The 13,044-nt window shown below is 43.6% G+C and overlaps 2 protein-coding genes across 3 annotated transcripts in view; one reads left to right on the top strand and one right to left on the bottom strand.

Moving 5' to 3' along the window:
• The window catches only part of LOC124043218 (inactive phospholipase C-like protein 2), a 45,464-nt gene extending 36,130 nt beyond the window's left edge, over positions 1-9,334 (top strand). Inside the window, exons 11-12 of the mRNA XM_046361546.1 lie at positions 7,693-7,802; positions 7,941-9,334. Of these exons, the coding sequence (XP_046217502.1) occupies positions 7,693-7,802; positions 7,941-8,120 (290 nt within the window). The 3' untranslated portion in view covers positions 8,121-9,334. The remainder of the gene's footprint in view (positions 1-7,692; positions 7,803-7,940) is intronic.
• An 878-nt stretch (positions 9,335-10,212) lies between these two features.
• The window catches only part of LOC124043219 (TBC1 domain family member 5-like), a 46,316-nt gene continuing 43,484 nt past the window's right edge, over positions 10,213-13,044 (bottom strand). For both annotated transcript variants that reach the window (XM_046361547.1, XM_046361548.1), the window contains 3 exons: positions 12,043-12,122; positions 11,628-11,858; positions 10,213-11,414 (listed from right to left, as the gene is read on the bottom strand). In XM_046361547.1, the coding sequence (XP_046217503.1) occupies positions 11,160-11,414; positions 11,628-11,858; positions 12,043-12,122 (566 nt within the window). In that variant the 3' untranslated portion in view covers positions 10,213-11,159. The remainder of the gene's footprint in view (positions 11,415-11,627; positions 11,859-12,042; positions 12,123-13,044) is intronic.

The raw sequence follows: 13,044 nt of genomic DNA on the forward strand, positions 1-13,044 counted from the left end.
AACAAATCTTCTTATTGATGTCCTGGGTTCGGGCGGCTCGCCATCCTTGGTGGAACTAAATCCATACTCAAAAAAACCTGACCAAATCCTGGCGTCAATCTTTCTCTCAATCCCCTCACAGTTTGTATAGATACGTGTTAATATCCAGTTCTCTCTGTTCAGTTCAGTTTTATACAACTTCTCACAAACTGAGACTTTTTCTTCCATGGAATAGCGGAAGCTCTTCACATTCCGTTCAAGCTTTTTTTTCCAGAACTATGGCACCAACTTGTGTATAATGTGAGTTTTTAGTAGAGCGACTTAGAGAATATTGAGTTATGATTGGCTCAAAATAAACTGCTCGTCATACAGCTTCTGACAGCTGATTTGTAATAGCTGTCGACTTAACCATATCAATAGCAATATAGTCTAATATGATTGGTTACTGGAATCTTACTAGTAACGGTAAGTATTCAACATTAGTTGACCTGCGTTACACCTGCTATTGAGAAATTCTGTCTTCTCGACACTATGTGCACATTGCCCACAAAATGAGGTGGAAACTGAGCTGCACTTCCTAACCTTCTGCCAAATGTATGACCATAGAGACACATATTACACAGACCTACAAATATTTGGAAAAACATACCCAATTTTGATCAACTCCGATATCTATTGGGTGAAATTCCACAGTGTGCCATCACAGCAGCAATATATGTGACCTGTTGCCACAAGAAAAGGGCGACCAGTGAAGAACAAACACCATTGTAAATACAACCTATATATATGTTTATTTATTTTCCCTTTTGTACTTTAACTATTTGCACACATGACATTTTAAATGTCTTTATTCTTTTGGAACTTCTGTGAGTGTAATGTTTACTGTACATTTTTGTATTGTTAATTTCACATTTGTTTATTATCTATTTCACTTGCTTTGGCAATGTAAACATGTTTCCCATGCCTATAAAGCCCTTAAATTGAATTGAGAGAGAGAGAGGCAGGCCTCATCACGTGACTCAAAGCAACATCAACAGTGATGAAATTGGAGTTGGCTATGGCCAGTTAGGTGGTTAGAGAGCACGATTGTTTTCTTCAGTGATCTGACTCCATGTCAACAGTCTAGTAGTCGTGTGAAAGACTTGCCTACAGGCCCTGCCAACCGACTCTCCTGCTAAGACCTCATCAACAACAGCCTGAAGCCTTTAGTCTGCTGAGACTTCCATGGTTGTCTCAAATGGCACCCTATTCCCTATATAGTGCACTACTTTTGACCAGAGTCCTATGGGCCATTTGGAACGCACACCATGTCTCTACCTCATCCATCACAGGAACTATTTTCATCTTGGCTCTGAGGGAGATTTGTCCATATGTTAATATTAGATGAGTTTATTTATTGACTGTGCTCTTGATTTATGTAGTTTGTGTTGGCGTAAGCTCTGAGTACAGGTCAATAATCAGTTTATCCTCCCCAAATCTCATCCTTAACCAATAGGGATGGAAATACAAAACTGACCTTAGATCAGTCTCGTGGTGTAACTTGGCGGAGCAAGGTTTGTTTACCCTGCAGTGACTGCTTGCTGGGCATCATGGGACGGCTGACAACTTGGCATCAATCACATAATACCTCATAATGACAAAGTGAAAACAGGTTTTTAGAAATAAAAACATACCTTATTTACATAAGTATTCAGACCCTTTGCTATGAGACTCAAAATTGAGCTCCGGTGCATCCTGTTTCTATTGATCATCCTTAAGATATTTCTACAACTTCATTGGAGTCCACCTGTGGTTAATTTTATTGATTGGACATGATTTGGAAAGGCACACACCTGTCTATATCATTCTTAAATGGAAGAAGTTTGGAACCACATTGACTTTGGCTGCCCGACCAAACTGTGCAATCAGGGGATAAGGGTCTTGGTCAGGGAGGTGACCAAGAACCTGATGGTCACTGAGTTCCTCTGTGGAAATGGGAGAACGCTCCAGAAGGACAACCATCTCTGCAGCACTCCGCCAATAAGGCCTTTATGGTAGAGTGTCCAGACGGATGCCCCTCCTCATTAAAAAGCACATGCCCACTTGGATTTTGCCAAAAAAAACATTTCAAGCACTCAGACCATGAGAAACAAGATTCTCTGGTCTGATGAAACCAAGATTGAATTCTTTGGCCGGAATGCCAAGCATCACGTATATATATATATGTATATATGCCATTTAGCAGACGCTTTTATCCAAAGCGACTGGAGGAAACCTTGCACCATCCCTTTGGTGAAGCATAGTGGTGGCAGCATCATGCTGTGGGGATGTTTTTCAGTGGCAGGGAATGGGAGTCTTGTCAGGATTGCAGGAAAGATGAACAGAGCAAAGTACAGAGAGATCCTTGATGAAAACCTGCTCCAGAGCACTCAGGACCTCAGACTGGGGTGAAGGTTCACCTTCAAACAGGACAACGACCGTAAGCACACGGGCAAGACAACGCAGGAGTGGCTTCAGGACAAGTCTCTGAATGTCCTCGAGCAGCCCAGCCAGACCCCGGACTTGAACCTGATCAAACATCTGGAGAGACCTGAAAATAGCTGTGCATCGACGCTCCCCACCCAGCCTGATAGAGCCTGAGAGGATCTGCAGAGAAGAATGGGAGAAACTCTCCAAATACAGGTGTGGCAAGCTTGTAACATCATACCCAAGAAGACTCAAATAAATGTTATTAATGTAGCCCTTTAGCATCAGCTGATATCTCAGTGCTCAAAGTGCTGTAGAAACCCAGCCTAAAACCCCAAACAGCAAGCAATGCAGGTGTAGAAGCACGGTGGCTAAGAAAAACTCCCTAGAAAGGCCAAAACCTAGGACGAAACCAGGCTATGAGGGGTGGCCAGTCCTCTTCTGGCTGTGCCGGGTGGAGATAACAGAACATGGCCAAGATGTTCAAATGTTCATAAATGACCAGCATGGTCAAGTAATAATAATCACAGTAGTTGTAGAGGGTGCAACAAGTCAGCAACTCAGGAGTAAATGTCAGTTGGCTTTTTATAGCCGATCATTAAGAGTATCTCTACAGCTCCTGCTGTCTCTAGAGAGTTGAAAACAGCAGGTCTGGGACAGGTCGCACGTCCGGTGAACAGGTCAGGGTTCCATAGCCGCAGGCAGAACAGTTGAAACTTGAGCAGCAGCACAGACAGGTGGACTGGGGACAGCAAGGAGTCATCATGCCAGGTAGTCCTGAGGCATGGTCCTAGGGCTCAGGTCCTCCGAGAGAGAGAAAGAAAGAGAGAATTAGAGAGAGCATACTTAAATTCACACAGGACACCGGATAAGACAGGAGAAGTACTCCAGATATAATAAACTGACCCTAGCCCCCCAACACACAAACTACTGCAGCATAAATACTGGAGGCTGAGACAGGAGGGGCCAGGAGACACTGTGGCCCATTCGATGATATCCTTCCTGTTTGGCCCTGTCTGGGGGTATAACCCCACCCACTTTGCCAAAGCACAGTCCCCACACCACTAGAGGGATATTTTCAACCACCAACTTACCATCTTGAGACAAGGCCGAGTATATCCACAAAGATCTCCGCCACAGCACAACCCAAGGGGGGGCGCCAACCCAGACAGGAAGATCATGTGACTCAACCCACTCAAGTGATGCACCCCTCCTAGGGACGGCATGAAAGAGCACCAGTAAGCCAGTGACTCAGCCCCTGTAATAGGGTTAGAGTCAGAGAATCCCAGTGGAAAGAGGGGAACCGGCCAGGCAGAGACAGCAAGGGCGGTTCGTTGCTGCAGAGCCTTTCCGTTCACCTTCACACTCCTGGGCCAGACTACACTTAATCATATGACCTACTGAAGAGATGAGTCTTCAGTAAAGACTTAAAGGTGGAGACCGAGTCTGCGTCTCTCACATGGGTAGGCAGACCATTCCATAAAAATGGAGGTCTATAGGAGAAACTCAACACTGTAATCTCTGCCAAAGTACTGAGTAAAAGGTCTGTATACTTATGTAAGTGTGATATTTCAACAACAAAAAATGCCAACAATTCTAAAAAACAGACATTGCTTTGTCATTGTGTGTAGATTGAGGGGGAAAATGTGTAGAAAGTCAAGGGGTCTGAATACTTTGAATGCACTGTATTCGCACCCCTTGACTTTTTCCACATGTTGTGTTACAGCCTGAATTTAAAATGACTTTGAGATTTTGTGTCACTGGTCTACACCATTATGTCAAGATTTTTACAAATTCATTTGAAATGAAAAGCTGAAATGTCTCAAGTATTCAACCCCTTTGTTATGACAAACCTAAATATGTTCACAAGCAAAAATGTGCTTAACAAGTCGCATAATACATTTTCATGGACTCACTCTGTGTGCAACAATAGTGTTTAACATGATTTTTGAATGACTACCTCATCTCTGTACCCCACACATACAATTATCTGTAAGGCCCCTCAGTTGAGCAGTGAATTCAACCACAAAGACCAGGGGGGTTTTCCAATGCCGTGCAAAGAAGGGGACCTATTGGTAGATGGGTAAAAACATGTAAAAGCAGACACTGAATATCGCTTTGACCAAAATTAAGTTATTAATGACACTTTGGATGATGTATCAATGCACTCAGGCACTACAAACATACAGTTGTCCTTCCTAACTCCGTAGCCGGAGAGGAAGGAAACCGCTCAGGGATTTCACCATGAGGGCAATGGTGACTTTAAAACAGTTTAATGGCTGTGATAGGAGAAAACTGAGGATTGATCAACAACATTGTAGTTACTCCACAATAATAACCTAAATGACAGAGGGCAAAGACGGAAAGCCTGTACAGAAGAAAAATATTACAAAACATGTATCCTGTTTGCAACAAAGCAGTAATACTGCAATACATGTGCCAAAGTAATTAACTTGTTGTCCTGAATACAAAGTGTTATGTTTGGGGCAAATTCAATACAGCACATTACTGAGTACTACTCTCAATATTTTCAAGCATAGTGGTGGCTGCATCATGTTATGGGTATACTTTAATCATTAAAAGAATGGGAGTTTAAGGATAAAAAAATAAACGGAATGGAGCTAACCACAGGAAAAATCCTAGAGGAAAACCTGGTTCAGTCTACTTTCCACCAGACAATAGGAGGTGAATTCACGTTTCAGCAGAACAATAACCTAAAACACAAGGCCAACTCTACACAGAAGTAGCCTACCAAGAAGCTGGTGAATGTTCCTGAGTGGCGGAGTTACATTTTTGACATGAAGATTTACATCAAGACCTGAAAATGGCTGTCTAGTCTAGTCAACAACCAACTGGACAGAAGAATTATGGGCAAATGTTGCACAATTCAATTGTCTTAGAGACTTACCCAGAAAGACTCACACCTGTGATCACCGCCAAATGTGATTCTATCATGTATTGACTCAGGGGGTTGAATACTTATCTAATGAAGATAGTGTTTTATTTTTTACAAAATGTTAGAATTTTTCTTCCACTTTGATTAGTATTTTGTGTAGATCAGACAAAAAATGACATTCATTTGAATCCCACTTTGTAATGCAACTAAATGTGGAAAAATTAAAAGGGTTTGAATACTTTATGAAGGCTCTGTAGATTAGTGTTTATTATGGATCCACATTAGCTGTTGCCAAGGCAGCAGCTAGTCTTCATAGGGCCCTGCAAAATTAAGGCAGTTTATGCTATTTTAAAAACATTACAATACATTGACAGATTTCACAACACACTGTGTGCCTTCAAGCCCCTACTCCTCCACTACCACATAACTACAGTACAAAATCCATGTGTGTGTATAGTGTGTATGTTATCGTGTGTGTGTGTGTATGCATGTGTCTGTGCCTGTGTTTGTGTTGCTTCACAGTCCCCGTTGTTCCATAAGGCTTAGAGAGAGAGCGAGAGATATATGAATGGCTTAATAGCTAGAGGAGAGATGACAAGTTTGATAAATGGATGTATTTCAGAGTGGAAGACCGGTGATAGAAAATAGAGTGAATATGTAGATATGGCAAAACACCCCAGAGTCTGCTCCCAGTCTCCTCTCAGAGATTTTCTCAGCTCACCTGAGTTCAACCCTTTATTCTCAGATAAATATGAAAAATGAAAATTGTGTTTGTGTGTCAAATAAAATAAATGTTATTTGTCACATGCTTCGTAAACACCAGGTCTAGACTAACAGTGAAATGCTTACGGGTCCTTTTCCAACAATAGAGTTAAAATAGAAATAGTGAAACGAGGGATAAATGCAGTGTAAAAGGAATAACCAGTAAAAATACCATGGCTATATACAGGGAGTACCAGTACAGAGTTGATGTGCAGGGGTACGAGGTCATTGAGGTAGATACAGTATGTACATAGTGGTAAAGTGACTAGGCAACAGGACAGATACACACACACACACGCTGCTACTGTCTAAGTCCAGTTTATGTGGATAGAGTTCAAGCAAGAGAGTTAGTGGAAGAAAGGTTCAAAGCCATTTCATTAGCTATTTAGCAGACTTGTTTAGCAGCCTTAACGCTTGGAGGTAGAAGCTGTTCAAGGCTTTTGTTGTTCCAGACTAGGTGCATTGGTACTGCTTGCCATGTGGTAGCATGTGGTAGCAGAGAGAACAGCCTATGGCTTGGGTGGCTGGAGTCTTGACAATTTTTGAGCCTTCCTTGACACATCCTGTCAGTTGGCAGGGAGCTCGGTACTTTTTTTGTGGGGGTGGGGGTGGGATGTTTGGGCAGTATCAGGCAGAGTTCTGGCCAGTGCCGATGTTCTCTCTCTCGCCGTTATGTTGGTTACGCTCAGTTACACAGGGAAATGGAACGTTTACAACATGCACACAACGGAATGCCCTGGCACTCAAGCCTCAAGTCGCCTAGCAACTGCACTGGCAGGCAGGCAGGCAGCCAATGTGGTGTGTGTGTGTAATGTATATATTAAATTCTGTGTAATTGTGTACTAGTGAATGTTGAAGTTAGTGAGTTGTTTTTGTGTGTGTGTGTGTGTGTGTGTGAGTGAAAATTGAAATAAAATATACTGAGTTGTGTTCAGGTCTGTGTTAGCGGTCGTGGTGCTCAGGATGCTGTGTTTAAAAGTCCCCTCACATTATCCCTGGTTTTGACTAGATGGTATACAGCTATGGACGGAAGGTACTTTACGTAGCAGGTTAGGAGAGCTTACAGCGCGAGCTCTGCGTTAACCCACTTCTTAGTCTCCATGGAGATGGTGACAGAGTGTGACAGTGTCCTGGGGCAGACAGAGAAAGTGACAACACCACACATACTCAATCTGGCCAGAGGGAAGAGAGGACAAGGACTCTGCCTGTCACTCTTGAATCTCTCTTGTTCTCTTTCCCCATCTATCGCTCTTTAATTGAGGCCAGGATTAAACCAAAGGCACATTGTAGAAAGGCACATTTCACTGTAGACAATGCAGAGATTGCATTCACGGATAAACACTGTAGATTTCGGGTCAACCGTAAAACTACCTTTAAAAGTAAAAAAAAAAAAAATCAATGCACTTTCTTATTCTTTTATTCAGATCTCTTAACTCTCTACCTTTCTCTGCGTAGTGTAATAGACTGGTTTAGACTTGATCGTTCAATCACAAATACCAGACACCACCAAACCACAGACCTGAGCCGGTCTTGAACCTTGGTTAAGAACTGGAGAGGTTGACAAAGAGGGAAAGGTTCAACATTGCTAATTAGTGTGTGTCGTCCCCTAGCCATGAAGTTCCATGAGACGTTGCATTCCATTGCAGTGAAGGAGGGGCTTAAGGATCGTAAGGTCACCAGAGCTGTGGAGAGTTTCAGCTGGAACATCACCATATTGAAGGTGACTCTACACACACACACACTGTCACGCACAGCAGACCAAACACAACCACAGAACAGTGCCAGTCTGTTTCCATATTAGCCAACTCTGACAAACAGCTCGCTCTCCTATCCTCCCCCTTCTAACTCTCCCTCTCAGGGGCAGGCAGACCTACTGAAACGGGCTATGACGGAGGTGCAGGAGAACATGAAGCAGGTACACTATGCTGCCCTGACCTCTAACCTTAGTAAGGGTGTGACAGGAGAGGCGACCCGCCCCCGACGCAGCCTGGACACCATCCAGGAGAGAGCTACCGCTCCGGCTAGAGGTTCCCCTTAGGTACAGGTCTATGACCAGCTTACCCACCTCAAATTATATATTAAATCAAAACGGGGGAAATGTCAAATCTGACCTTAGATCAGTTTCTAAGGGCACCGTCATCCTTCTGAGGATCGGCAGGTTGGCCAGAACTGACAACCAAGTTGCTACACTCACTCAAAAGTGAATGGCTCCTTCTGCATCTAACCCGGTTAGGGGCTGTTGGAGTCTAGTTGGCCATTCTCTCCACACAACGATGAAGAGAAGGAAGATGGACTACAACAATGAAAGAAAAATACTCCTGTTATACCACTGTCAGGAGGGAGGAGTGACGTCAGACACTGGAGACAGGAATGTGGAGAGGAATCAAGTCAGACAATCAGAATGGCCTGTCCCTGAATGTCGCTGGAAATGTTTTTAATCCTACTCTCTGTGAAATGTTTGTTCTTTTTGGAGCTGGATTCAATCTGTAATCGCCGAGTTATCAATGAAGATCCGTTTTCAAATGTTTGAGCCGACATACAGTATGAAGCGACCGCGGGAATATTGACTTTAATTGTTGATCGCGCTTTAAAAGTGTCTCTTCAGCAATATGGATTGAATGGAGTCCTTGTTTTTTGTTGGGGGGAGTGGAGGGCTTTCAGGGTGATCAAAACTACAGAACAATGTGAAACTGAATGAGACCGAAGTGGGAGGCTGATTCAGAATGTGTGAATTGTGACTGCTACCAATAAAATATGCTATCTAGCAGACAAGTTTATCCAAAGTGACTTTCAGTAGTGCATGCATATTTTGTTTTTGTATGGGTGGCCTCAGCGGGAATCAAACCTACGATCCTGAAGTTGCAAACACCAACTGAGCCACTTCAGCTTCTCCAGGTACAGAGGAACAAAAGAATGTAGACGTGTACAGAGTAGAATGGGAATCCCCATTCATGTCAATTATGCCGTAATGTACGTGTCTGTCTGCAGGTTTTCACTCCCTTGTACTTGACTGATGAATTAAGGGTGCTGATTAGTAAGGAACTCCCCTCACCTGTGGATATTGGTGGGACAGGGTTACTGACTCAACTGTATGATCAAAAACAGTATTTCAAGCACTCCTTCCATAGCACCTTGACCAATGCTTTTCTAGGTGTGTCACACTTTACAGTATTATCCTCATTCTGTCAAATGTTACTGGATTTAACAAAATGGTGACTTCCGATAATAAAATGTAAAAAAACATTCCTGACACTGACGTCCTCCATGGTTTACCGTCAGATGGCGTGACGAATCAGTCTGCTCTGAGCATCACGTAGACTCCACCTGTCAGAAGACAATTGTTGTCCTCTTGAAAACCTGCATGCTGTAGGATGATTCCTTGTTTCGTGGTAAATTGACATCAATATCTCCTTCAAACTATATCCATTACATATCCATTTCATTTTCATTACCAGAACCAACCAGTAAGCAAATAAGCCAGTCACTTCACTTTGACCATTTGCTCGACTGATAGCCAGCTGGCCACACATGCAGTCAACAGAGAAACAGAAAACCCTGTTGTTTTACACACCACTTTGCCATTTGTAAAGTGACTGTTCCACTGGATGTCATAAGGTGAATGCACCAATTTGTAAGTCGCTCTGGATAAGAGCGTCTGCTAAATGACTTAAATGTAATGTAAATGTATTTGCTCGACTGATAGCCAGCTGGCAACACATGCAGTCAACAGAGAAACAGAAAACCAGGGCCTGATATCTAAGAGAAGCCAAAGTATTGGATATCCACTGCCATTTTCAAATGTCACTTACAACAGTGGAGGCTGCTGAGGGGAGGAAGGCTCATAATGGCCAGAATGGAATCAAGCATGTTTTTGTTGTTGATACCATTCCTTTCATTCCAATCCAGCCATCAAATCCCATTGCACTCCATTCCAGCCATTTATGAGCCGTCCTCCCCTCACCAGCCTCCACTTATGAGCATTGTTTACCCCTTCACTGCATGTTGATAGTGTTTTTAGTTAGCATTGCTAATTTAAATATTAGTTGTACTCACAATTCAGCATGTTGCTAGCACTTGTATACTGTCCTGTTGAAAAGCCATTCTCTCCCCCTCTGAACATGACACAGGCATACTGTAACGAGCATTTTATTGGTCTATAGATAACCATCTCTCTGCTGTAGGGACATCCCTCGTGTGTGCAATGCTTCACTTGGCTACCCCAGGAAGCAATATAAATACAAGGGCATCAGAAATAATGAAATCTTATTACATGGAATTGATTATTTTTTTTAAAGCCTGTTTTCCTTAATTTAATCATTTCACATTGTAATGCAGCTGTTTTGGGTTAAAATTGTATCTTTAAACAAAATGTAAAGAAGAAGTGAGTCAGTTAATCTGTCAATGGTTTCCAGGCACTGGTTAAGAGTAGGTAGAAGTTGCCTCCTAACAACTGATACAGGATCAGATATTGTACCATCCACCCTAATGGTAGGTGTAGGACTGCCGATTGGTTAGGAGCAACTTCTACCTCGAAACAGTTAAAGGACAATCAGAGGCGGTGAATGGAGGTAAGACAAGAGAAGCTCTTTAGATAGACAGAGGTATGGTACAGACAACTCCCCTACCTGGAGAAACAGTGTACCACCCTACCATTATTACATACCGAGAAGGGAAAGGCATCCCCCACACTGATAAATGCACTATGAATTCCAGTTCCTGAGGGTAGCCTGTGGTGAACTGTCTTGTAGCACCCTCATGTGGCAGAAATGGGTATCACCATTAAAGTCAGATGGGGTTGGATAAGCACTAAGTCTCTAGCATTCAGGAGAAGAGGCTATCTATGGTATTCATGAAGGAATACAGAGCAGGTAGGTTAAGGTATTGGCAACAGCCTAACGGTAGGCTGCCATTGTCCGATCCAGCAGTGGCGAGTTGGTTTTCCCGTGTGGAGCAGCATATCCTCCAGGTTGGGATGAATCCCTCCAAATGGTTAAGGTGGGGGATTAGGGAGTAGATAAACTGATCCTAGATCTCTGGTTAGTGGTAACTCCCACCCAGATCAGTAAAGTCCAATCCCTCACAGGTCCTGGGAGTTGACCATGGCGAAGTCTGAGTCTTTGCTGTGAATGCTGCCCTCGTCTGGGCTGGAGGAACCCGACGCTGCACCCTGGAACGGCTCCACCCTGACAGAGCCGTGGAGCTGTCTGATTGGAGGGGTCCTCTCCACCCCTACACCGGTGGGCGGCAGCTCTCCGTCCTGCGAGACCAGAATGTAGTCATCCCAGTTCCTCCCCTCCGAGCCCACACACAGAGAGGACTCTGGGGGAGATGCCTGAAAGAGAGACAAGGGGCTTGTTCAACACTGCTGTTGACTGGCTGATCTACAAATCAAGTTCCATCATAAATAACTACTAGTATTATTTGTAGATCAGTCAGTCACAATATACCCACAATTCATCACAGATTTTGAAGCATAGGGAATGATACCAAAGTATGCAAGGGTTCACTGCAAACATGAGTCCACGTATTAATACAACGTGTTCACCTGTTGCTCTGGTGGGGTTTGCTCCTGCTCTTCTTCCTCCTGTTCTCCATCACCGTCGCCACGCTGTGGTGCGGCCAGGTAAGGCTGGTCTTCATGGTGACTGTTGGCGTGCTGCTGCTGTGCGGCAGAGGCGTGGTCATAGTGGTCGTCAGCGATGGTGATCTCCTCGTTCTCCTCAGTCTCCAGCAGGCTCTGGTTGAAACGTAGAGCTCCCTTCAGGATGTCCTTGATCTGACGGATTCATTCATAAACACACAGAGCAATTCATGATGAACACACACAGATGTACTGAGAACACACACACAGACAATGTACAGTACACATGCACGTACTACACACATGGTTAAAATGCTAACTCACTCAGAGAGGAGCTAACATGCAACCCCCCCACTTATGTGGTGCTGCTGTCCAGTACCTGTTTAAGTCCAGCCAGTGACACCAACACCTCATCCTCTTTCTCCAGGTGCTCCTGTAGGATCACCTCCTGGATCCTACCTGAGGAGACAGACATCAGATCACAAGCTAGGTTTCAATCCAACTGGTGACAGATTTTCATGCTGAATATTCTAAAATATGCATAAAAACAATGTGCATTTTCCCACCAGAAATGTTCCCATCGAATTGTTGCGGTTATATTCTATACCGAATGAAAAATGCAAGTTAAATAGATTTCCATCGCATTTTCAACTCTACTGATGGTTTTGTCACAAACTGTTGTGTTCTATAGAGAGTGTGCCAACTCGTCTTGGCACATGCGCTCTAGCCAACAGCTGGCAGATACAGTGTGGGTAGGCTACCTACATGAGATTATTATGGATAAGAGCCATATTTGTATCTGTCAAACAGCAGCCAAGCATCAATCATCATGTCACCAGAATAAGACCCTCAATATTTATTGGAAAGGAGCATCAAGCTCATCACCTTGCACTTTCATCACCCTGTGAAGTTATACATTTACATTTACATTTAAGTCATTTAGCAGACGCTCTTATCCAGAGCGACTTACAAATTGGTGCATTCACCTTAAGACATCCAGTGGAACAGTCACTTTACAATAGTGCATCTAAATCTTAAAGGGGGGGGGGGGGTGAGAGGGAATACTCATCCTATCCTAACGCGTTTCATCTGTAGCTTTCCTGAGGGTCAGTGCTATCCGGGATCCTCGGGACATCCATAACTTAAACCGTAACCATTTTATATGTCAACTTCAATGGGGGTAGGCACATCCCATAGATCCTTTCCAGAGTCGTAGTGGGAGGACCAGATAACACATCAAAGCGTGACTCCCAAGTTCACTTCGATATTATTATTATATCAATATTTGCGCATTAAGGCGTTTCCAACGCCATTTCTTGCATAATTACTGTTACCGACAAAAAGATCCCACCTCGTCTATTTAGATCACAGTCGTAACCCT

The sequence above is a fragment of the Oncorhynchus gorbuscha genome, linkage group LG09, assembly GCF_021184085.1.
Source record: "Oncorhynchus gorbuscha isolate QuinsamMale2020 ecotype Even-year linkage group LG09, OgorEven_v1.0, whole genome shotgun sequence".
Lineage (NCBI taxonomy): Eukaryota > Metazoa > Chordata > Actinopteri > Salmoniformes > Salmonidae > Oncorhynchus > Oncorhynchus gorbuscha.